At 33.3% G+C, this 27,721-nt stretch overlaps 1 protein-coding gene across 1 annotated transcript; it reads left to right on the top strand.

Annotated features, from left to right (window-relative positions):
• The first annotated feature begins 629 nt into the window (after positions 1-629).
• Positions 630-20,862, top strand: LOC131027351 (uncharacterized). Its single transcript, XM_057957387.2, has 5 exons — positions 630-1,128; positions 1,467-1,766; positions 3,610-3,840; positions 3,949-4,077; positions 20,427-20,862. Exons 1-5 carry the CDS (start codon positions 895-897, stop codon positions 20,619-20,621), a joined length of 1,089 nt encoding a protein of 362 aa, XP_057813370.2. The 5' UTR covers positions 630-894; the 3' UTR covers positions 20,622-20,862.
• The last annotated feature ends 6,859 nt before the right edge of the window (positions 20,863-27,721 follow it).

Genomic DNA, 27,721 nt, shown 5'->3' with positions numbered 1-27,721 from the left:
ACACAAGTTATCCCCCTCAAAGAAAACTCAGACTGTATATTTAAATTTCAAATATATTTTCAATATATATGATAAAAAAACATGTATATGATCATGAATTTTAAACCTTTGAAATTTTTTCTCACTGATTTAAAAATAATTTATATAAATGACATAGGTGAATTTAAAACCTCCAAATTTCCTCGCTGATTTAAAAAATAGTTTAGAAAAATGACAGAGTTCATGAATGTCTATATGAGCTTCTGGATTAGATTGTGTGAGCTTTTTTGTATCAAAGTTTTGGATCACACTCTTGATCCATCATTTTCTCCTTGTGCTCTCTCTATGCTTTCATCCTGATGATGAATCACAAGAGTGTGATCCGAAACGTTGATACAAAAGAGCTCACACAATCTAATCCAGAAGCTCATATGGACATTCCCTCACTGATTTAAAAATAATTTATGAAAATGATAGAACTCATTATTAAACTAAATGTGCTAAAAGAGCTGAAACTTTCTATCCCATACATTATTCTAGACCAGTTAAAAAACGCTCAAAATCTCCACGCGTCAATGTGATTTAAATCCAAACAAACGTGTTTGATCTTCTAATGAAAAATCCCTTTTGGTGGTCAACAAATTTGAAAGTTTGGTAGAAAGCAGAGACCAGATCACACATTCAAATCCTGTGGTAGCAACGAATTTATGGAAGCCCTTGATTCAACAGTTGCAATCGTGTGTGTACCGACACCCAAATAATTGCACAGACCATCATCCAGACCCACCTGGAATGGTGGGTTCCCGGTCTTTCTAGAAAGATCTGCCAGAACATTATAATGGCTACTCTCAGAGTTTCTTCACAGCAATTCAAGGGGGTTAAACACATTTCTTTTAGTTTTTCCAAAAGAAAACCATGGAGAGCAGTGTGAGTACAGGTACTGTGGTGGATGGATCTGAAATCAGGCAGCTGGTGGAGAATAAAGAGACCTTTCAGAGATTTGTGGACGAGAAATTCTGTGAGTTGGATAAAGATAAAAGTGGGAACTTGAATGTGGAGGAGCTTCAGCCCATTGTCTCTAACATAGGCAAAGCGCTAGGTTTGCCATCCAGGGGCTCTTCACCGGATTCTGATCACATTTATGAAGAGGTATGTTTAGATTCATTTATAAGTTACAATTTCTATTTCGTTGTTTAATGTTTCTGAATTTGATTGTGTACGGATCATCAATATTTTGGATTACATATATGATTTATCATCAGAATGAGTATCATCAAAACATTTCGGATCATATGTGATTCATCTTGAATTCTTTCATTTTGATGATAGATGATGTACTGCGATCTCAAACATTGATGATAAAAAATCTATACACAATTAAATTTAGAAACATTAAACAATATTTACATAGATTATACTACCATTCAATTACAATTCCAATTCCCCTGTTATTGAAATTCTGATCTTGGATCTTTTTCTGGATTCAGGTGACCAAAGAATTTTTACATGGAAAGGAGCGTATAAGCAAAGAGGAATTTAGCTCTGTTCTGGCTGATTTTCTTTTGGGCATGGCGGATGGGCTGGAAAGGGATCCAATCTTTATTCAAACCATCACTGGCCAAGAATTGCAAAGTTATGTCAACAGCCCCGAGTTTGAGGCATTTGCAGTGGCTGTATATTCTCAGTTGTCAACAGACCAAGCAGAGAAAAATATAGAGACATTTTTAGTTCAAGCTTTGGGAAGTATCCCTGTGGACAAGGGCATGCCTCCTATATCAGATGAAACTGTAAGAAAGAGATTTTTGCTCTTCTTTTTTCAATTGGCTAAACTGTTTAAGAAACTACTGCTGAAGTATTCTTATCTCTTGTTTGAACGTCATTTAAAGTTTTACATTCTAACATGTTTTCTTGATTCTATTTGGTATTTGAATGTCAATTTAAGTTTTACATTCTAATTAAGATATATATTTTATTTTATTTTGTGTTTGAATGTCATTTTAAGTTTTACATTCTAACTGAGATATTTTTTTAATTCTATTTCTTGTTTGAATGTCATTTTAAGTTTTACATTCTAAACTGAAATGTTTTTTAAACTCTATTTCTTGTTTGAATGTCATTTTAAGTTTTACATTCTAATCAAGATGTTTTTTTTGACTCTTTTGTTATAGCTGTGAAAAGAACATGTATCTTCTCTTCACATTCTTCTTTTGGTCTCTTTCATCTAGGGGAAGAGCACCAATAGCTAACATAGTTGCAATACCCGCACACTTATTCCCATATTGACCCCCCAATAGCTGTCATAGTGAAAACATCATTTTGTACCAATAGCGGATCATTTTTTGTAATTTATTGTTCATAATTGGCCCATTTGTGCACCACTATTGGAACATTTGTGCAAAACTATTGGGACATTTGTCCACAAGTACTAGCGATTTTGAGTGGACGGTTACTGGAACATCTTTAGTTAGGTATTAGGCGACACTTTGAAATGTGTACTTTTTGACCTTTGTACGCATAACTGATTCCACAACGTGCATCATTACTACCCAGAAACCAGATCAATAGCTATAAGCAGTTAATCAAAATCCAATGTACCGTTTAGGATCTATGGGTGCGTGAAGTTAGCTATGACGGCTATTGGTGCTCTTCCCCTACTTGTTATACAATAAAAAGACACATTATCTTCTCTTTTCATTCTTTGTTTAGTTTCTTCCATATTTTTGTTTCACATCTCTTGTTGGAATTTCATTTTAAGTTTTACATTCTAAATAAGATGTTTTGTTTGACTCTATTGTTCTGGATGTGAAAAAAGACATATATCTTCTCCTCCCATTCTTCTTTTGTGTCTTTTTCATCCATTTATTATATAGCGAAATGACACATCATGTTCTTTTTTCATTCTTTGTTTAGTTTCTTCCATCTTGTTGTTTAAAATTGAAGATGACGTGAATTGGCATTCAACTAAAGGGTACAATATGTTCTCTTTTCTTTCTTCATTTAGTTCCTTTCATATTCTTGTTTCACATTGAAGATGATGAAAATTACCATTCAAATGGACTACATGGGCATTTTTGCTCTCTAAGTGGCATTTGCCCCTACATAAACTTCTTGTGGTAATTATATGTAGAGTTAAATTCATCAAAGATAATATTCCTTCTTTTTCCCTTGATAACTTATCTCACATAACCATGTAGAATTTATCAATGATAAATGTTTTATTGTCTACATTCAATAAGATATTCTATTTTTTCAACCATTCACTATTTTTTACTTTGTATTATCCAAATCTTCTTTCTGTCATTCAATTTTTTTTTAGTGGCAACTTTAAGCGATCTATTTGTCTCCATTGCTCTTTTTTTAGATATGAGTAGACAAACCATTGCAACGGCTTAAATAGAGAAGATAACTAAAATCTATTTCTTAATTCTTATTTTGTTTTATCCAAACATTCATTCACTCAATTAAAAAAAAAAATTGTGACAAAAATGAGTCATTGTTAAAAAATAATTAGATATGAGAAGGTAAACCATAGCAACTATTTCAATAGAGAAGATACTTTGAAGAGCCACATAAAAACCAATCTTTATTTTGATCTTGCTAGTAATCAAATGCTTTTGAATCGTCTCACAGGTGATGAAAAATATAGTGAAACCAGCGATAGAATCCCAAGCCACATGTATAGATTTGCAGGCACCATGTGGAGATATGAACCAGGTGGTATTCATAGAGATTTTTAAGAAGGTGGTGGAACATGCCACGTTCCAATTGAAGGCTACACCAATCACTGTGGCACGTAGTGAAAAAACTTATGATGGGAAAGGTGTGACACGATTGTTGCATCAAAAGTCTGAACTAGAAAAGGTAATGAATAAAACATCTAAATTAAGGAGTGAGAATTTATTAACATTTAGCAAAAGCAATGAAATAAAACAATGTCGACATTTTGTGGATTTTTGTGGGTTATGGCAGGTGCTCCAAATGACTTGGAATTCACTATCAAAAGATCAACATGGAGTTCTTCCAAGAGGGTATCTTCGAGTGGGGCTAGATATTTTGGCCCCTTCAGTTGACTTACCCCCTCTAGGAGCTGTTAAACAGGTATAGTGATACAAATTGTTTTCTTTATTTTGTTACCTTAATTATATTTATGTTTATATTAATCTCAATATCTTATTTTTATCAATTAAATTTTATTAAAAAAAATATGATATGAATAGGTTGATTAGTAAGTAGGAGTTCTATTTTCTGGAATGTATCAAATTATGATGTTTTATGAGGATTCAAAGTTATATAGTTGTTGAATAATTCATTGATTCATATTTCATAAGTAGTGAAATATAGCTATTTTGTAATGGGTTTAGGCCCTTCTCGTGCTTATCTAATCAAAACAAACCATTGCACACTTTGAACAATAATTTCAACCTATTGATGAAGGGTACTCCCCTTACAAACCCAAACACATAACAATAATAGAGAAAAGAATAGAAAGTGCGAGAAAGGAAACACTTGTTTTTTGTTACCCCAATGGCTTGAAATTGCAACATTCAGAAAATAACATGCTAAAACCGTATGGGATTTCTCATTACAATAATCTGCAAGCCAGAGACGCAATCTGCACTACTGAAACTGTCATCTGTCACCCCCATTCATCTTCTTTATCTATAATGTATAACTATCATAGAATGTTCGGAAAAGTGAAATCCCTTTTTTTTGGGTACCAAAACCCTAACCGACCAATGTTTGACTTAAGAAAATATTTTATTGAACTTCCAATATGCAAAGCTCTAGGAGCCATAACTAATAAACCAACCATTGGATATTCAATCATCATATATCATTTGAAAGCTTGCGAGGAGACTTATAATAACAGAGTGGGCTAACGTATACTCTGGTCAACTTTTGAGCCCACTGGAGGCCTCTAAAGCCCACAAAATTGCATTTGAAGTATTATTTGAGAAATTTCTTAGAAACCTCGAATATCTCTCAAATTACACAATATATTGGGATAATTCCTTTACCATTGGCTTTATTTTACCATTCAAGAGGTTTCTGTGATATTTCATGCAAAACTAACAACTTATTAAAAATAGTAACCTTGGCAAAAATAGTAACCCTACCAAAAATAACACTTATTGAAAAATTAAACAATTTTATTGGGTGATGTGAGATTTCTCTTACACCCTAAATGCTCCCGCATCAGACACTTGGGGTAATTTGAGAAGTGACCTTATCACATATTTGGTGTTATGAGGAAAACTTAGACGACCAACCTCTACCTTAGATAGCCATGATGAATCTTCAATAGGTCTTACTTTCCATTTAACGTCGTACTTCATATTGCATGTTTCTTGTGTTTCTATCCACATGACTATCGAAGATATTTTCTATCTCCCACTTTTCTAAAGTAAGTGGTGGAATATTCCACTGTGCTTTTGCTATTTAATCTTCAATTCCCCCTTTATGATACTCTATCAAATCTGGGATATTAAACATAGGTGAAATGTTAAGTCTACTTGGCAATTCTACCTCATAAACATTTCATGAATCATGCTTCTTCAGGATTCTACATGACCCAATTTTTTTTATTTTCAACTTAGTATATGCTCCCATTGGAAACCTCTCATTTCTTAGATGAACCATGACTTCATATCCAATTTGGAATTCCTTATATCTCCTCTTTTGATTTGTCTTAGCCTTGTACTAAATATTCATCTCATTAATATGCTTTCTCACCTCTTCATTTGAATTCTTTAGGTGCTCTACAAAGTCTTTAGCTTCAATGCTACTCTTTTATCCTTTGTCCATTTTCCTTAACTTTAATGAATTTATGGGATTACTTCCATATAAAATATGGAATGATGATTTACCAGTGCTCCTATAATTTGCATAATTATTGTATGCAAACTTTTCCTATGGTAAAATCAAATCTTATCCCTTGGGTTTATCTCCTACTCAACATCTCAACAAGTTACACCACTTCAGTTTGCTCATTCATTTGTGGATAGTGCATTGAATTGAACCTCAAATGTTTCTTCAACTTCTTCCAGAATGTTCTCCAAACGTACCCAACAAACTTAGTGTCTTGATCTGAAACTATACTCTTTGGTAGACCATGTAGTCTTCACTGCCTCTTTGAAAATTAACTCTACCACATGAACAACATCATGTCTTCTTACAAGGAATAAAATGTGTCATCTTCATGAATCTATCCACCACTACAAAAATGGAATCATGTCCTCTCCGAGTCCTCGGTAAACTAAGAACAAAACCCATACTAATATCCTCCCATGACCTCTCTAGTACAAGTAATGGTTGATATATCCCTATATTCTGTCTAGTTCCTTTTGCCATTTGACATACTCTACAACTCTACAAAAATTTCTTAACATCTTTCTATAGTTGTGGCCAATAATAATGCTCACTAACAAGAGCAATGGTCTTATCTCGACCAAAGTGTCTAGCCAACCCTCCACTATGCTTTCCTTAATTAGGTTCTCCCTCATGGAACACTTTAGAATGCACAATTGACTTCTTTTGAATAAAATCCCATATTGGATTATAAAATCCAAGAACCTTATCTTTCCTAAATTAATAGGCTCCATGCAAGCTCTCCAAGCATCTCCAAAATCAGGATCCTTTGAATCCAAACTCTTGAGTGCATGCAGTCCATCAACTTTGATTTGCATATATGCTGACAAATTTTGCTTTCTACTCAAGGCATCTACAAATTTGTTAGTCTTTCCACTCTTATGTTTCAAAACAAAAGTGTAACTTTGCAAAAACTCAACCCATTTCAAATGCCTTAAATTCAACTTTCCTTGACTATTCAAATACCATAAATCTTTGATTATCAGTGAATAAAACAAACTCTTTTAGCAAAATATATTGTCTCTATTTCTTCAATGCTTGAACAATAGCATAAAAATTTTGATCATTAACAAAATATTTTCTCTTGGCATTGTAATGGTGGAAAAACTAGGGTTTCACCAATAAGGATAGTAAGACCACTAATCTTTCCTTGGGGATCACTACATTGAAAGAGGGTTGAACCTAATAGATATAGCCACAATCCAAATAAGGAAAGGGCTGAAATTATGATTAAATGAATTGGTTATTTTTTTGCCCCCTCTTTCCAATCGAAGATTGGATGATAATTATGAAATTTGGGTAAAACAAGGAATGATTGAAGTAAATTATCGAAAACAGATTCCTACAAATGTGCCATGGAACCACAAATTGAGTTATGGGCAAAACAAGATATTTAGAACCTCTTCCTAAAAGTTCGGCCTAATTTTTTGGGACCATGTAGTACAGATTCGTCCTGGTCCTCCAAATTTTTCTCCATCAAAAGTTGAACCTGTTTGTCGCTATCAACTTTGTTGGAATCCTAGAGTATAGCTCCTAAGTTTGTTCCCTACACACATAAAGAAAGGAAATAGGGTTGTGGATAGGGGTTTGTCTTAGGTCAAACCCTAGTTTAAGATTTAACCTTAAATTGAATAATGTAAATACTGAAGTAAATGCTAAGGAGATGTAACTGTTGATGATGATGCAATGCTCTTTGAATGTAATCACAAATGTTGAATTTAATGGCATGACACACACATGAACATGAAAAATCCTAATCACACACACATGATTACATGAAGATTGATATAATTTTGCTCCATAATGCTTGAAGGACGAAATGTTGCCTTGAATCTCTGAAAATGCTTGATGATGAATGCTTGACGAATGCACAAATATTTTAGGTATGTAATGAATCCCAAAATGAATTGATAGGATGTCCTTATAGAGGGTTCCCTAAGAAAATCACCAATTCGGCCAACCTCCAATGGTCAAGTGTAGTTGCAAGGACCAAATGCCATCAAGGAGAGAAAGGGCATGCCCCATTTCAAATATGGGCTTGTTTAAGAGGGACCAGGGTGTTTTGGGGTGCTTTGGTCCTCCAACAAACAAGACCTACCAATCAACAAATAGGGGAGGATCCCCAAGATGGGACCCACTCAATGGTTTTCATTACACCAAGGGTTCAAAAAGGGACCAAAACATACCTAGAGAGGGGATGGAGATAGGAGATGCTCAAGTAGGAGCACAAACATGAGGTGTAAATTGGATCAATTATAATTTATGATGTTACTTTTAGCCCCCGTTGTAACAAGAGTATGAGCCTCTACAAATACTTGCGGTAAAGTAAAAAGATGAGAGAGATGATCAATTAGGAGCGAGATCACAAGGAGATAATACATCACTAATTTCGAGGAACCAAGCCCCCAATCTTAAGATCTTAACTCACACAATCATATTCAAGGACACACAACCCAAGACAAAGACAAAGACACACAACACAAGGGGATAGTACTAAAAAAGGCTCCAAGTTAATTAGTTGAAGAGACCTCGATAATTAAATGTCTTAGCGACTAATATCCTTCTCAGAATGCTATCACAAGAACACAAGCGATCACATAAAAGGAGAAAGAGCATGCATCAAATACCATGATCCACAAATAGAAAAGCTATGAGCTCATGGGGAAGAAAAAAGAGAGGACATGGATGCCACATGCTAGCAAGCTATGTTATGCTAGGTGACCCACAGGAACATGAATACTCACATGAAAACAAGTTGTATTATGTTGTGTGATTCATGTAAAGAGGGAGAGTCAGAATAGTCTAGCAAGCTGTGTTATGCTATTTCCACTCTTTGAAATAGGAAGAGTTGAATGGTCTAGCAAGTTGTGCTATGCTAGTCAACTCACCCTACTGCATATGCTGCTATCTAGTTTCAAGATTTAAGCATCTCGTATAAGACTTGTTGGTCTAGTTTAAAACATGAAATAACCTGTATAAGACATGAAATAAAAATAATATGCCTGGTTTTGGGTATGAAGCATCTCATATAAGACTTGTTGGTTTGATTTCAACAATGCCCACCCTGTATAAAACATATAAAAAAGGTTGCATTTGGTTTTGGAAATAAAACATTTTGTATAAGACTTGTTGGTTTGGTTTCGAGAATGAACACCTTGTTTAAGACATGCAAAATATAGTACAAAAATATGGTACAAAGAGAGCGATATGCAATGCCCCCCCTTAAGATGTCAACATAGTGCTATGTTGATGTCTTAAGGAAGCTTAAAAATAAGGATACACACCTTCAATGCCAAGGAGATATCCTTTTAGGCAACAATGTTCCTAAATCCAAGCTAAAGAGGCATTACTCTTATAAGCAAGGAAAAGATAGTTGTAAAAGAGATATCTTGCAGCAAGTGTAAAGGGAATCCTTAGGAGGAGAAGGAGAAAGAGATCTTTGCTCAAAAGACATTTACCTCCAAGAGAAGGTTTTGAAAAAAAAACATTATTGACCACAAGAAAGGAAGGAGAACAAGAATTCATACCTTCCCCCTATTACTAGATAAAAGGGATTATTGATGAAGGACGACACACTTTTGACCCAAAGTGAGGGATTTATTTATGATAAACATAGATTTCCAAGTGAAGAAGAGGCTGTACACAAGGATGTACACCTCTTACATAATAGAGAATCCTTGAGAAACAAGCCACTTCACACAAGGAATAACATCATATCATAAGAAAACACCACTCAACAAAGGAAAAGTAGATCCTTAGAAAGGATAAGAAAAATCAATGCCCTCCAAGCATAGGAACAAAGAGAAGGATTGCACAACCTCCAAGGAGATATTTATTCATAAGAAAAGTATCGTTTCAAGCAAGGAATAGGTCCTACCCAAGGAACACACGTGTAATTGCATGAAGGATAATTATATGCAAGAAAGGACATCATGTTATAAACAATGCAACTCATACAAGAAAAAGTGTTTCCTTAGAAAAAGGAAAGAGAGAAAATTATTCTTGCCTCCCAAGCATGGAGACAAGAATAAATAAACTATTATGTTTCTCACTAAGTATTATTGCACCTAAAATTATACTACCATGAATGACAATGAGCCTTCAATAGGTAAGCTAACAATGTCACATAGTCAGGAGCAACATAATAGGAACTTGAATACTATTTGAAATGATTATGAGAAATATGCCATTCATTATCACATGTTATTTTTATGATACCTAAATCAATATATTGTTGTATTTTAATTTGCAAATCTTGACATTCATTAGTAAAATGACCATGGATTTAATTATACTTGCAAAAAGTATCCTTTTCAAAATGTTGTCTATGTTTCTTTCTTTGTTTAGGCCAAAGTGGAGAAATTAGGTTGTGTGATGAAAAGATCAGACAAAACATTATCTTGTTGTAATGCCATATTTGAATGAGAAGACATGGATTCACGAGAAAATGGAGGAGGGGATGTTGACAAAGGAAGAGGTTGGAAACCTATCTTTTCATTAGAAAAGTGTGATTTCTCATGACTTTCAAGACTTTGTTTCACACATCCTAAAACTTATCCATTGTATCCATGTGTAGGATCGGGAGAGGGTTTTCTCTTGGGTGGGATTAATTTAAAGTTTAAAGAGGCCCAATCAATATCTAGACATGTGTTAGGATACAGATTTTGAGTATCAAATTTAGGCATGTTAGATTTTCTATAAAAAGAAGGTGTAAAATCTAATCACCCCCAATCATCCTCCAAGAGTTCTTCTTTAGGAACATCTTTAGTAGGAGATGGTGTATTTGTCTAAATTGGAGAGAGGATTGTAGGAACTAACAAAGTATATTGTGATTCAATTTGTATGTTCTTTTCAGCTTCTAAAGTAAATACTTCATTATTATATGTGTAAGGCACTGCATGATAATCAGGTTGATGGTTCACTCCATCCTTTACAACAATTTTTGGTTTTTGGTGAGGTTGAGAGACATCTTGATGAAGGTGGACAACAACCTCGGGCTTCTCAAAAACATTGATTTGATCTTGGTTAGGTTCTTCATCTTTAGGAGATAGAGCATTGGAAACATTATAATGATGGGAAATGGTATTATCATCTTGCTCTAAAGTATCTTCATGACAAACCTTAGGAAAGGGACAATCATATCTCATTGATGTTGCATATGTAGGGGGAAAGTTATTGAAATGAATAGAAGGTGAGGTGTTACTAAGGGAATTGTCAATCATATCACCCTCTTTTACCATAATATCATCCTCTTTCATCAAAGTACTCTCATGTTGGGGGGGGGGGGATATACTAAGAGAATATTCACCATCATTCTCCAATGGTTCATCCTAAAGAGGGAGATCATTGAGAGAAGTGTTAAAAATATCTTCTTGCATCAATATGTCCTCTTTAGGGAGAGAAACTTTGGGAAAGGAATCATTGAAAGGTTCATAAAGGGGATTTTCATATATCTTAAATCTTTGTAGCTTAAGAGCAACCTCTTGCACCAAAGTATCTTTGTAAGGGAGATTATTGATAGTATTATCTTGTATTAGCATTCCAAAATGAACAAGATAAAAAATCAAAGTCATAGGTACTAAATGACTCATTAAAGGTAGTAAAGTTTTGTAAAAAGAAATTTGACATTTTTCTAATTTAAAAAAGGAAATTTGCAATGAAAAAAGATAATGTAATGAAACAAAGCATAAAGGGACTAATCTAAACACACATAACAATGCATGAAATAATTTTTTTATTTTTTATTGTTTCGAAACATGCAAATTAGAAGATGCAATGTAAGAATGAACTAGATCTGAAAAACACAATCAAACAATTATGCAACCCAGAAGTCAAATTTAAGAAAATAAATTAGGGTTTTTATGAAATTAACCTCTAATTTATGTAATTCAATTTTGTAAATATGATCTATGAGTGCGAATTTGAATGTTAAAGTGCATATAAATCATATCTAAGACAACAAATCAAAAATAAGAATGAAATGCATTGAGTTCACCAAAATGTAATGGTGGAAAAACTAGGGTTTCACCAAAAAGGATAGTAAGACCACTAATATTTCTTTGGGGACCACTAAATTGAAAGAGGGGTGAACCTAATAGATCTAGCCATAATCTAAATAAGGAAAGGGTTGAAATTCTGATTAGATTCACTAGTTATTTGTCTACCCCCTCTTTCTAGTTGAAGATTGGATGATAATTGTGAAATTAGGGTAAAACAAAGAATGACAAGAAGTAAATTATAAAAAATAGACTGCTATAAATATCCCATGGAGCCACAAACTAAGATCTAGGAAAAATAAGATATTTAGAACTTATTCCTATAAGTTTGACTTAATTTTTTAGGACTAGGTAGTATAGATTCACTCTGGTCCTCCAAAGTTTTCTCCATCGAAAGTCAAACTTGTTCGACACAGTTGACTCTGTTAGAATCCCAAATTACAGCTCTTGAGCCTATTCCCTGCACACATAAAGAAAGGAAATAGGGTTGTGGATAGGGGTTTGCCTTAGGTCAAACCCTGGTTTAGGAATTAACCTCAAATTTAATAATGTAAATACTTAAGTAAATGCTAAGGAGATATACCCAGTATCTACAATTATTGATGATGATGCAATTCTCTTTGAATGTAATCACAAATGTTGAATGTAATGGCATGAAAAACACATGAACATGAAAAAACCTAATCACATACACATGCTTGCATGAAGATTGATATAATTTTGCTCCATAATTCTTGAAGGATGAAATGCTACCTTGAATATCTGAAAACGCTTGATGATGAATGCTTGATAGATGCACAAATACTTTAGGTATGTAGTGGATCCCAAAATAAATTGATAAGACGTCCTTATATCGGGTTCCCTAGGTAAATTATCAATTAGGCCAACCTCCAATGGTCAAGTGTAGCCACAAGGACCAAATTCTATTGAGGAGAGAAAGGGCCTACCCCATTTCAAATTGGGGCTTGTTTAAGGGAGACCAAGGCGTTTTGGGGTGCCCTGGTCTAGACCAAGGAGCTCCATGCCCTGTTTCTCCAGCAAACAAGACTTGCCAACCAATAAATAGGGGAGGGATCTCCAAGATGGGGCCCACTCAATGATTTTCATGACATTAGGGGTTGGAAAAGGGACCAAAATAAACCTAGAGAGGGGATGGAGATAGGGCACACTCAAGTAGGAGCACAAACATGAGGTGTAAATTGGATTGGTTACAATTTATGATGCTATAGGCATCATTCAACTTTTAATTGAAATGAGCAATGGGTTTACCCTTTTAACTCAAAATAGCTCCAATGGCAAACTCAAAATAGCTCCAATGGCAATGCCACTAGCATCACAATCTACCGAAATACCATATTAAAATATGGAAGTGCCAAAATAGGTTGGTTTATAACTTTTCTTTTCAACAAAATAAAACTCTTTGCTGCTCTTGTAGTCCACTTAAACTCTTTTCTATCCCCTCTCATTGTTTTAGTTGGGGGTCCACAAATACTACTGAAATTATTGATAAACTTTATTTAAAAACTAGCCAAATCATGAAAAGATCTCACCTCAATACAACTCCTTGGGGTAGGTCATTCAAGGATAGACTTTACTTTCTCTAGATCTCCATTTTAATACCATTTGTTGAGACAATAAATCCCATGTACACTAACTCCTTCACAAAATTACACTTCTTCAGGTTAATCAACAACCTTTCTTCTCCTAACTTGTCAAAGACCCTAGGAATATGCATTTTATGCTCCTCCAAAAAATCAAAATATCATCCAAGTAAATAAAAACAAACTTACCCTAACACTCTTTTAATAACTTGTTCATGAGCCGCATGAATGTGCTTGGTGCATTGGTTAGCCCAAAAGGCATGACTAACCATTCGTACAAGTCCTCCTTTGTTTTGAAGCTTGTTTTCCATTTATATCCTTCTCTAATATGGATTTGGTGATATCCATTCTTTAGATCTATCTTTGTGAAATACTCAACTCCACTCAAACAATTCATAATATCATCCATCTTTGACATGTGAAATCTATACTTGACACTAATCTTATTAATAGCTCGGGAGTCTGTACACATCCTCTATTACCCAATCTTGTTTGGTGCTAATACCGTAGGTACTGCACATGAACTCAAACTTTCTCGAATCGACCCTTTTTGCAACACCTCTTGCACTTGTCTATTTAACTCTTCACTCTCTACTAGAGAAAATTGACTCTAGGAATTAGGCACGGGAGCTTCACTTAATGAACTTGGGTTATATCAAGTGTGTTCATGGCATACCAAATAATCCCCCTATTCTCAAAAAATATTGCCCTAAACTCCTTTTTTGTCACCCTCTCCCAATACACAACCTAAATTAAAAGTCACCCTATTTTCACCAAATATTGCATTTTTTCTTAGCCCAAATAAACCCCCCCCTATTTTCACCGATACACAATATATTGTACCCTCATTTTCGAGATACTAAACCCCCCAATATGAACACACGTGATAAAATATTGCCTAGTTAGTGAAGCTCCCGTGGAATTAGGTCCATTTGATGATTAATCTTTCTCATTGGTGGTAAATCATTAGGTACATTATGAGATACAATATCCTAAAACTCATCCAAAAAATTTACAACCTCCACATATATATCTTCTACTTCTTTTTTGCTAGCTTTAGGAATTAAAGAAAAACATATATGCTCATGCTTCACGCCATTTAGAGTTTTTCTTCCATCAACTAAACATATTCTTGCATTTCTGCATATGTTTTCCTTTGCCTCCTTGACTGACTTCATCTTGTGTTGAACTCCATCCTTTGTCAAAGTATAGGTATTTTCATACCCATCATGTATTGCATGATGATCAAATTGTCATAGTCTCCCTAACAACATATGCCAAACATCCACATACATAATATCACATAATACCTCATGATAATGTCCAACTTTAAACTTTACCAAACATTGTTCATGATCAAATCCTTGTGATCCTTTTGATACCAAGCAATCCAGTAGGGACTCTGATGCCTTCCTCTCTCTAACTTCAATTTTACTCAGAATTTCGTCTGAAACAAGGTTATTACTAGTGCCACCATGTATAATAACATTGCAAACCTTACCATTACATTTACATCTTGTGCCAAAGAAAATTTCCCTTTGGGTTGGTTCTTTAACATAATTAAGCAAGGCTCTTCTTGTAACAAGAACCTCTCATCTCTCTACATCTTCAAAATGTGAAAACTCAACATCTCAATCTACATGGGCAACTCGTGCATTACCCTCTGGTCTTCTATTTGTCCTCCCTTGATGGTGGGGACAATCATAGGCTCTATGTCCTTCTCTGCACTAGAAACATGTTCCATGGAATCCTCCTCTTCTTAGTCCTTGCCCTTTTTCTCTTCCTCTTCCTCTTTGATCTCCATTATTTTGATCTCAGAGACAATACACATTATTTCCCCTTTGATTCTAACTACTACTAGATTTTTCATTCTTCTTATGATCTTCATTTTGGCCTCCATAAGGTTGTCTTCCAACTCTTCCACCATGCCCACTTCCATTTTTCTTGCTCTCAAATATTTGGTTCAACTTTTCTTCTACCTTCAAAGAAAATTGATATGCATCTTCAATGGTAGACATTCTTACCAAACTCAATTTTTCTTGGATACTTGGCTTCAACCCATTTATGTAACAAACAACTTTCTCCTTATTGGCCTTAGAATGACATGTTCTAATTAGGACTCAATATAACTCTTTTGCATGCTCCTTGATAGATTTTTTTTCTTTCTTCAACCCTTGCATATTTTTTTAGCAAATCGAGCTCATAATCAACAAGAATGAGTTATCTTTTCGGTTTTTCTACCCTCCAATCCCATGTCATTATTTTCTCCTTTCCTCTTCTATTTCCTTCTAATTGAACTTCTTTTCACCAAACATTGGCATGACCTTTTAGCTTGGTCTTTTCAAACATGACCCTCTCAGGATTTTCTACTTCTTCATACTTAAAATACTCTTCCATATCACTGATCCAATCGATCAACTCTTATAGATTAAGATTTCCAGAAAAGGTGAAAACTTCAATCTTTGACCTTTTTCCAATCTTGGAAATGGCCCTAAAAAACCTAGCCTCATTAGGATCTTTGTCTACTTCTTGTTCTTCAAGCTAACCTTCTTCTTCAAATTCATTGTCACTTTCATCTCTTTCCCTAATATCAACTCCTCTATGCGACTCCTCTTGCAAGAACTTGTCTCTAGAGGGCTCTAAAATCCTTATCTTTCACACCAACATTTATTCCACCACGGTTCCTTTGTGGATGCATTTTTCTCACTTTTCTCATAGACCTAGAACTAAAGTCCTAGTGTAAATTGCCTCATGTTGGGTGATCTATTTACACACTTACAAACTTCTATTGTGATACCACTTGATGAAGGTACCCCCTTACAAACCCAAACACAAGAATAACAAATAAATAAATAGAAAATGTAAGAAAGGAAACAATTGCTTTCTATCATCCCAACAATTTGACATGAAATTACAACATTCAAAAAATAACATGTTGTAACCATATGGGCTTTCTCATTACAATAAATTGCAAGCTAAAGCCACAATCTGCATTACTGGAACTCTCTTATGTCAACCCCATTTGTCTTTTTAATTTGGAATGTATAACCATCATAGAATGTCTTGGAAAGTGAAACCCCCTATTTTTGGGCACCGAAACCCTGATCGACCACTTGACTTAAGAAAATATTTTATTGAACTTCCAATACGTGAAGCTCTAGGAGCCAGGACTTTCGAACTAACTTTCAAATCTTCAATCATCATAGATTGTTGGAAAGCTTGTGAGGAGACCTACAATTGTGGTCAACTTTTGAACCCATTTGAGGCCTCTAAAGCTTTCAAAAATGCAAATTCAAAGTTTTATTGGAGAAATTTCCTAGAAAATTCAAATATCCTTCAAATGCCACAATATATTAGGATAATTCCTTCACCATTGGCTTTATTTTACCATTTAGGAGGTTTGTGTAAGATATCATGCAAAACTAACAACTTATTAAAAATAATAACCCTACCAAAAATAACCCTTATTGAAAAACTAAACAATATTTTTGAATGATATGAGATTTCTTTTACTTGAAATGCTCCCCCATCACCATGCTTAAAAAATATACCCAAGAAAGAGGACATGGCTAAACTGGCTCCAAAAAAGGGTTATAAAACTTATGTTATTGACTTTTTCAAAAAAATTCAAAAAATCAAAGCCGCAGCTAAATCTGCTGTTCATGATCAACGATCTATAATTTTTGAAAAAAATTGTATTATTGACATACTGTTTAACTGTAACCCAAGAAAGACATCTGACAGTCCACAAACCAGTCTAACCTAAGTGTCCATATCATTTAACCCACAATACCGAAAATGAGGGAATCCATCACCTTAAAACTAGAAGAGCGAGATAGCAACATGATTGCTAAGGGTGTAGGAGAATGAGCCATATTCCATGGGCTCATTTTAACACATTTTAAAAGTGAACTTTATTGAATGCAACATTCAATTCGAATGGTGAATGAGGATTCATTGCCATTATGATTCAAAATCCTCATTCACCATTCGATTCAAACTTGGCCAAACTTGAAAATAATAACCTTTCATTCAGGAAAATCAAGCAGTCTTTTCAACGCAGCCCATGTCTCTGCCCTCATATCCACCATCAAATCATCAATGCTATTAATTACCAGATTGCTGAGAAATTTCACCTCCACATTCTCTCTCAAAACACATGGTTTATTGTGTAGTCTTCCAACGAATTGAATAAGGCAATTGCCAATGCAAGCAAGTTGTTTCAGTTAGGGGAAAAATTAGCAGAAATTGCATTAACAATGATAGAGGAGCCCCCCTATATTTTGATTTTATTTTATATCAAACTTCTTACAAAGCTACTGACCAAGAATGAGCAACTGTAGCTTTGCTCCATTATTGTCACTAGCTTGGACCGTTTTTGAAGATGCACAAATCAAAGCTTCATCTTGAGTTTATGACAATGCAAGCAACGCTTAATTTGCAAGAATTGCTTTTATAAGCATCATCAAAGTTTAGATTGTGCCAATCAGTTTGTTTAATCATTATTTTCTAATAAAATTATTTTATATAGAAGTATTATTTATATTTATATATATATTCATAATAAATCTACTAGCTAGAAATTATGAATATACGTATAAAATACAACATAAAAGAGCTACAAAACATCTGCAAAATGCGTCCATTACATGAACATGAGATTGTATTCTCAATGAAGATAAGAAAGATGAGATTGCTACTTGGAGTGTCATAAATGGTGATATCTTGATCATTGATTGGGAATAAGTGGTCTACCACCATTATGCTAGTTATATATAATGAGCTTATTATGTTTATTTATGTGATGCAAAAAATAGCACAGCCTACTAAAAATCACTCTTAAATTTAGGTATGATGATATGAAGAATACAGTTTTCTTACTATTAATTATTACTAGGGGTAGTTCTAATAGCAACATTACCTCTCACCAAATCTAGTTTCTCGTATAATATTTGGTGTTGACAAGTGAATTATTAGGGGTAGTTCTGAAATGCAATATCGCCTCTCATCAAATCTAGTTTCCTTATAGTTTTGGTGTTGACAAGTGAATTCTTAAGAATATTTTTGGTATGTATTAATAATTCTTACTAAAAATCTATTACAACATTCTTAGTGTTTTACTCATTTATTAATTGCATTGAAAAATTATATGGTTTTCCAAGAACACATAACAAGCTTTTATGGGTGTTACAATAAGACTTGATTTTGTACAAATGATCAATTCTAAAACCTTAGATGTACTATCCAATCATATTATATAATTGTGGGTAATGCATCAATAGCTATGACCTTTGAGACCCTAAGTAATTTACCTTCTTTTGATTTCCATTATCAATAATGAACTGTTCAAGTTTTCTAATGACTTGCATTGATAATAGAACAATCTTAACTTTTTTTTCTCTTAGATCTAATTTGAAAAAGGTGGTTATGTTGCAAGTTAATACCAAAGCACTTTGGCTCATAAATCATGATATATTTTCATTGTATATTTATCATGTAATAAAGCCCAATTGTTCTAGTTATAAGGATTACTCAACATAACATTTTTTAGTAGAATGCCAATAGAAATTGCTTGTTGTGCAACTTGACTAGCTTTGGATTGCTTCATTCTATTTGTAAGAAGTGTAATCCTCTTGTGAAAACTAATTGAAGCTCATTTTCCTTTCCTTAATTTTTTTTTTTCTAAAGACTTAAAGTTATTATTGTGTGACTTGCTCAAGGACAAGAAATCATCATTCTTGGACATATAATTAGATGTTTGCTAGAAAATATGGTTTGGTTGGGATATATGGTCACCTTACAATCTATATATGTATACATGTCCCTTTGATGTCTAAGTTGGGAGTTAAAAAATAGAGTATATCAATATCTTTTTAATCAAATTGGTTACAACTTAAGAAAAATTGAAAAAAAATATCATGTTCAACGTAGTTCCCTACATGATAATAGATTTATTCCAATATTTTTTTTTTATATAATCATTCTACTTTACTATATAGAAGTAAATACTTCCTCATATTTAGATGAGAGCTTAATTGCCAAAGAAATGAAAATTGAAAAGGGAACATCTAATTTATATATGATACAATATTTGAGACAGCTCACTATTATTTGGGGAATTAAACCATTTAGAGGAAATTAAGCCATTTATTGTATACTTTTCTCTTAATCAGAGAACTAGGGAAAAAAATCAAAACTTATGCAATAATATAGGAGCACATAATAGAAAATTAATTTAAAAATGTTAAAGCTTGTATTTTTACTTTAAAATTGAAAATGCATGTATAAGGTACTATTATAATTGTTTTTGTAAAAAAATGTGTAGAATTATTTGATGCTTCTTATTCTTTAAAGACATCAAGTTTCTATAATCCATTAAATTTGGAAAAGCAGTTTTTGGATTAGATTTAGTAGTAATTTTTGCATCAACGTTTTAGATCATGTTCTATGATCCATCATCAAGATGATTGAGTGCTTCTTGTCTTAATAATAGATCATGGAATGTGATTTGAAACATAGAAGAAAAGTAATTATACATAATTATTTTATTAAAACAATTCTACAATCTAATGGATTATGAATTTGATAATAGGGAATAATAGTTGAAAACTTTTATACAATTGCATAGAAACACATAATAGGAAAAAAAAATGTTTTTGCATTAGTAGAATTATTTTTGGATTTTTTTTTCTAAATTTCTTTGTTGCTTCTTGTCCTAATGGTGGATCATAATGATACAAAATATTGACAAAAAGTAATTATACATGATTTTCTACTAAAACAATTCTACAATCTCAAGGATTGGAAATATTACATCGATAGAAGATATGTTTGGACGGATTATGCTTTTAATAAAAAAAATGAATGAAAATTTAGATTTTGGATATGTGGAAATATATCTAAAGGGCATATTTGATATTTTCATAAATAGTATAACAATTATAAGAATTTATTAATGAGATTTTGTTGCGAATGTATGCAGATGGATGAAATCATTTCAGAAGTTTTTAAAATGGTGAGAGCTGATGAAGGAGGAGTTTTGAATGAAAATGAATTTAATAAATTAATGCTAGAAATACTTGCCACTATGATGCTCCAACTTGAGGGAAATTCAATTCGTGTGTCTAGTGTTGAAGTGGTCAATAGCTCACCTACTCCCAACGATTTCCCACTCTAAAATGTTTATCCTTCTTGATTTGATAGCTAAATTAATGGCCTTAGAAAATGGACATCTCTAATGAAATGAGAGATAATTATTATAAATTAGAAAATATTCATGAAATTAAGCTTCCTCTTTTTAAGGGAGGCCCTTAACTAAGGTGGAAAGATTGTACTCTTAAAAAATGTTTGATTATTTTTAAAGATAATGAAGACGCATCGTGGTATAATAATTAAAAACAAATTATTTTTTTCATGAATTATGCATTTATATTTAAGCTAGAAAATTGTTTGTTTGGTGAATGTGGAAAGTTGTGTAATCCTTTATCTAAACATAATATAGATGTGTTTATATAACCTCTTAAAATATTATATGAATTCTCTCATTAAAAATAAAATTAAAAAAAACTATGCATTTATAAAAAGCTTCCATTGGATTGTATTTGAGTTAATCTTATGTTCATTAAAGTTACAAGATAATGATGATTTATAAGGAAAATTATACGTTTTTTCTAACGTGTCTTCAATATTTCTAAGTTAATGTATATATATATATATATATATATATATATATATATATATATATATATATATATATATATATATATATATATATATATATCCTATTTTCTCCACTACTAAGTGCTTACAAATGTTTGCATATTAAATTGGTTTCTTAATTTTATCAAAATACATATGAATAAATAAGTCAAACATTCAAAAATTAAAATATTAATATGCAAATTGTTGAAATCTATGATAAGAACCCTTTATATAAGACTAATTACTTATTTATAATAATATAATTTACATATTTATACTATTGAAAAATAAATATGAAAGTTGTATTTTATTTTTATTATATGGGTAAAACTGTTGGCAATATGTGTTCCCATTAATGTCAACCTAATTTATGATAGTATATATTATCATGGAGAAGATAATTGAAGTATGTGTTGCGATCATTGATGTATTAGAGGGCGTGAGTGTGTGTGTGTGTGTGTGTGTGTGTGTGTGTGTGTTGAAGATGTTTGAGAGAAATTGTTCCATTTCAGATTGATCAAAGATATAAAAAATAGTTCGGAGAATTATTTGATGATAATACATCAGTCTAGAGGAGATGGTATGCATTGGTTCACACAATTCATGACTTGTTCATATGTCCCAATCATCTTGGTTGGAGTCTACATGTTCAAGGAATCAGTAGCATGATGTGTGGTTTCAATTTAATTTCTGGGTGATTGAGGAAATTGAGGAAATTTGTCCATGTATAGAACAATTTGTTTCCCTATGATGGTGTGTTGGTATTTTGCTTCACATTCTTCCACCTTGCATGATTTGGGTGTACAATTTTGGAATCAAGCTATGAAGCATGTCAGGCACCATTCTACCATTTTTTTTCAGGATTTAACCATTTATACATAAAAAGTTGTAATAGTTTGATCTTCAGATCACAATTTGTTAGAATAAAGTGTTTCAATTGGTTCACTAGAATGATCCACATACTATCGCAATGATTGGTATGACCTTATGGTTTTGGGAAGATGTTAAGGATAGTGTATTTTTAGGTGTGTTGGTGCTCTATTGCATAGTATTTATTATATTCATGTCATTTAGTTAGTCCTAGTCTACACAATTTTCACTAGCTCAGTGATGATGTTCTTTTGCACTAGCATTTGATGATTGATTTCTTTAGGAGATATTGTAGAAAGCTTGTAGTTGGTTTCCAATTCCTTGATCTTGGTCCACATGATGTTTTGAGTCTCTCCCTAATGGTAAATAGGAAAATAGTTAGCAATCTTGACAATGGTGTTGATATTTGGCTAACTAGGTATGTTCAATTATAGTTGAACCTGACCTATTTCATTGGCTTTGAAGGATATGTTATGAAATTTTTAAGGTTCAATTAAGTGCCATGTTGATCCACAACCTATTTTTGTGGTCCATGTATATATTTAGAGCCAATTTATTCTAGGCCACATGTTTCATTTGTTAGGTCTTATTTGAGCCAACCTAATTGACATTTTGGATGCTGCAAAGGATGTATGAAAGGTTAAATCATTTTTGAAGATGTGAGTTGATGTGATGATGGTGTAATGTGTGAAATAAATCATTGCTATCTAAGATGATGATGAATTGTGCAAAATTTGTATGACATTGTAATTGTGTTACAAAGAGGACACCACTATTAGCATTTGTTAGATGCTTCTTCTACAGTAATCTACATTAAGTATATAATTGTATTCTCATTGTATCTGGCGCTAGAGATATGATCTTCAAAGTACAAGTGTTGTCTCTTTCCCTAGAACAATGTGCCTTAGTCTACAAGTCCATCAGGGAGCAGTGAGCTTCATTGTCAATGATACTAAATTAAAAATTGTAATAAATTGTTTCATAAATCGTGAGTTGATCTGCATCATTCTTTTTCCCTCCTTGGATTTTCCACATAAAAATATTGGTGTTCTTGTGTGTGCATGTTGTGTTTTATTCTTTACTTCTGCAAATCTACTTTAAAGGTTTTTAACTTAACGAATGGTTGAAATTTGTTATATGTTGATTCACCTCCCCCCTCTCAACATCTAGGTGTGTTCAACAATTGGTATTAGAGAAAGGTTTCTATGGTAATAGTATAAAAAATGAGGTAGATCTTGTATTTGAAAATAAAATCTTTACAATGACATTGAATGATTAAATTATCTCAAAAGTAGATATTGAGGCAATGAAACCTGTAGGATGGGATATTGATCATGCTGACTATGAGATAGATTTAGAAGAACTTCGGTTTGATCTTGATGATTTGGATAATGCTAGAGCTGAAAGTGATGAATATAAAAACAAGTTCAATAAGGCTGAAAGGATCATCATAAAGCTAAAGGCTCAAATTTCAGTAAACAAAGAATGCAACTACGAACTCAAGATGGCAGAAGAAGAAATTATCAAAATAAAGGATGAAGGTAGAAAATCTCATGGTGATAATCTCAAAAAGGTAGAAAATGATATAGTAAATCTAAATATACAGGTTGAAGAAGGAAAAAGGGTTACAAGTTGTCTGGAAACCAAACTTCATGATAAAACTACAAAATGCACCAAACTCGAGGAAGAAATTGTTGCTCTAAAAAAGAAATTGGATGAAAAAGAAAAAATAGAGAAAGGTTTGAATCTCAAAGGTGGTAGTGACATGCTTGATGAAATGTGTTATCAGAAATCACCAAAGAACAAGGGTGGTCTTGGTTTTGAAAAGGAAGAATGTTCTAAGGATAATGACATAAAAGAAAAAGAAAAAGAAAAGGTTCAAGATGAATCCAAGGAGATAAAGGGAGATCAGAATAAATTCACTTAAATCTGGAACAAGATGAATAATTTCAAAAGGCCAACTCCTAATCAAATTGCCCAAACTAGGTATCCTCATCCTTTTAATGGCAATTGTTTTCCATGCAACAAAATTGGACATAAGGTTGCAGAATGTAGGAGTAGGATAAATATGAACTCATTCAAGCCCTCCAAGCCTCAACTCTTTAATGATTATTTTTATGCATGCAACAAATATGGTCACAAGGTAAATGAATTCCGAATAATAATAATGAGGAATGATTTCATAAATATGGGTAGTGCTAGGAATGCCCAATATTTAAATGACTATTTCTATACATGCAACAAGTTTGGTCATAATGTAGTTGATTGTAGATCTAATGCAAGGAGTGGAAATGCTCTGCAACTGGGTATTACATGTTATAATTGCAACAAATAGGTACATATTGCTAAGTTTTGTAGAGGAAAGAATGTCAAGTCTTTTGGTCCACAAAAGAAGGTTGATCTAACTCAAATAAAGGAGATGGAAAAGATGTAAAGAAAGCAAAAGATAAGAAAGATGATGAGGTGAAGGATAGATATGTACCTAAAGATGGTGTAGATAGTTCTTCCCGAAACTAAATCAAAAGAGATATCAATTCAGGGGGAGTTATATCTGCATGTTTTTTAGAACCACTGAGAAGCAAATATGCTAAAAATCTTCAGCATATTGGTCCAAGATGTTGAGAACATGATGAATTAGCAGTACACCAATTTGATTGACTTAATTTATAAAGAAAATGATTCTCTTGCGGAGGATTGCAAAGTGTTTAATAGATCTTTGCTATGATAAAAGACTTGAACGTTTCTAAAACAAGATAAAAATTTAATGCAGAGTTCCTAGGGTAGATGGAAGAGGTATATATGGTACACTTGGTCATTTTTACCTCATTCTATGTAGTCAAGAGCAAGTGAAGTTCTAAGGAGCGAAAAAATCCTACAAGTGCATCCATGTACAAACCCTAGCCGCAAATCTTCTAGGTATTTCTCAATATTTATGTTGACCTATAGATCAAAAGTGAATTATGGCTACTCCTAGGGTTATATATGTTATTGACAAACTACAACCAGTTCTTAAGAAATGACCACACAAACCCATCTTAAATGACACTTTGGGGCATTTTTTCATATACCAATGAATGTCATTCATACTTAATATGTTCAGGCCTACATTCATGCCTCTTTGGAAGAATACGATCACATAAAATGACAAAGTTCAAGAACAATCATTTGGAAAATAAGGAGTTCGTTTTGAAACTATAATACGCTTGTCTAGAAGGAAAGAAGTTGGATGTCTAGAACTATTCCCCATGTTTTATGAAAAAGAGGTACTCAAAATTGCATTGAGTCATTTACATGAACAATTTGTTTGGCTAGAACGACCCTATAAGATAACAAAAGAGGCTATTAGGGTTGTAACAAGACTATTTTTTGCTAGATATGTTCCTGCATTGAATTCAGTAAAGAATGTTGTGGTTATTAGGTTAATGAAGAAAAGTTTAACAATAGGGCACTTACAATAAAGGACATTGTTGATTTGAGTGTTCAATATGCCTTCATGGACATCACCTATAAGATCTATTTCATCAACCATGAAGGGTCTAATTTTGCCACTTCTATACATACTTCTTATCAAATGGTTAATGAAGGAAAACATTTTAATTTATGTGAGATATTGAGATAATAATTAATCAAGAATTCACAGAAAATCAAGAATTCACAGAAAACCAAGAAAACTAAATACCCTTTCAAATATGGATCTTTGCTAATTTGCCTAATGCTTTACTTCATGAGGGAATTTCTTGATAAAAGGAATATGGTTTGGAGAATAGATGTGTTTATTCCTTCATAAATTAGGGATCACATGATGAATAATGATGAAGAGTAAATACCCAACAGGTACTGAGAGGGGGGGGGGGTTAATCAGTACAGACAAAAATTTCTCTGACAACTTAAACTGCAAAGACTGCACTAACTGGCAAACAACATCACCAACCTAAACCAAGACAATACCAGTAAAACACAGTAAGACTGTAAAAGACATAAATCGGTAACACTTAGAACTTCTCAAAACCTAATATCTCATCTCAACTTCACCCATATGCTTAAGCAAGCAATACATTAGAAATACAATGACCATTAGATCAGCATGCATTACCACTTAACAAAAAACACTAAATCATCACATGAAAAACCATCACACATAACACACTGATTTTTTTCACGTGGAAACCCAACTGGGAAAAACTACGATGGGGATGAATACCCACGAGTTGTTCTTGAACTCTTCTAAAGTTCGCTCTGTTAGGAGCCTAGTCCGGTTAAAGACTTTACAATAGGTTCTGCTAGGAACCGATCCTGCTAGGGATCACCCGGTTAAGGGATGGCTAAATACCCGGTTAGAGGTTAAAACCCTGTTAAAGGTTACCTCTCAAGAGGATTTGAAGAACTCAATGATTTTGAGTCACCCTGTTAAAGGATTTACAAAAAGCTTGTTAAAGCTACTCGGTAAAGAAATTTTCCAACTGCTGAAATGGTTAGAAGTCAATAGGTAATGCACTGATATGATAACAACACTCAATGCCAAGGAAGATCCACTTTAGTTCCTTTACATCTGCAATCACACTCTGCAGATCTTTACTCACTTCTTCGGTTTGGCAAGAATCACCTCACATACATTCATTTGCCAACAACTTCAAAATGAAAATCATCATCGACTTTATAGACAACAATTAGGTCGGTGGCCAAATCCTAAAACCCTAAGCATCTAGGTTAACTATACAGTCGGTCCAATCCTGACCGTTTAATCACATTACATAGGGTAAAACAATCTTGAACAAATCTCAAGATGTTTTGCATCGTTCGTTCTTCATCGCTTCTGGAAGCTAATAACCCATCACGGGCTCTCCACCGCTTTCTAAGATTTTGCACATTCTCGAGGTAGATAGAATCGATCTTCTCATGCAAGATCCTCAAGGAAATCCTTCATGCGCACAAGGTTGGCATGGCAACGCGATCTAATCTTCATTTCAATGATAACTCATCACAGGATGTCGTCAGTTGAATCATGCGGACTTGGAATGCATCAACTGGAAACCCTGAAGCTGAGACTACCAACCGGTAGTCATATCAAGTGAAACCCTGATACAAACTTTTCCTATACCGGTTCACTTGCCAGTTTACTTCAACATACCGGTTCACTTGCTAGTTTACTTACTTCAACATACCGGTTCACACTTCATCATATCGGTTCACTTCAGCATATTGACATCAATGACAACATACATTCTCATCATGTCATCAAACTCTGCACATATGCCAACATCACATGCATAGCTTTCTAGATGGGAAAGCTAGTGACAATTCTTTTTAGGGTTTCTTCAAAAAAATTTAGGGTGACATGCAAATGAGATATATAATACTAGTTCAAGTTGCAGAAAAATATAAGGAAGTAATCACTTTTTTTGTTGACAAAGAAAATTATTATATAGAGGCTATTGATCCTATATCTTCTTCTATTCCTAAACTGTCATATGAGCTTTCTGAAGATGAATGGGTTGCCCATGCTAAATTGTTTCTCAATAAACACATAGATATTAATACAAAGAGATTTGGAACTTATGAAGAAATTATTAACGATCAAAAGTCTAAGAAGATGAAAGAGAAGGAGCTTAGTAAGGGCTCTAGTAAGGCATTTGAAATTATTATTGAGATCCCACAATCACTACCTATGCCTCAAAGGACTGGAAGATCCACTGCTGCTACCACCAC

The sequence above is a fragment of the Cryptomeria japonica genome, chromosome 3 (assembly GCF_030272615.1).
Source record: "Cryptomeria japonica chromosome 3, Sugi_1.0, whole genome shotgun sequence".
NCBI lineage: Eukaryota > Viridiplantae > Streptophyta > Pinopsida > Cupressales > Cupressaceae > Cryptomeria > Cryptomeria japonica.
This window is presented reverse-complemented; position numbering and strand designations above follow the sequence as displayed.

Coding starts and splice junctions, on each gene's coding strand:
- LOC131027351 (XM_057957387.2), top strand. CDS start 895: ATGGAGAGCAGTGTGAGTACAGGTACTGTGGTGGATGGATCTGAAATC. Junction 1,129..1,466: donor CTGATCACATTTATGAAGAG/GTATGTTTAGAT, acceptor TTCTGGATTCAG/GTGACCAAAGAATTTTTACA. Junction 4,078..20,426: donor CTCTAGGAGCTGTTAAACAG/GTATAGTGATAC, acceptor GAATGTATGCAG/ATGGATGAAATCATTTCAGA.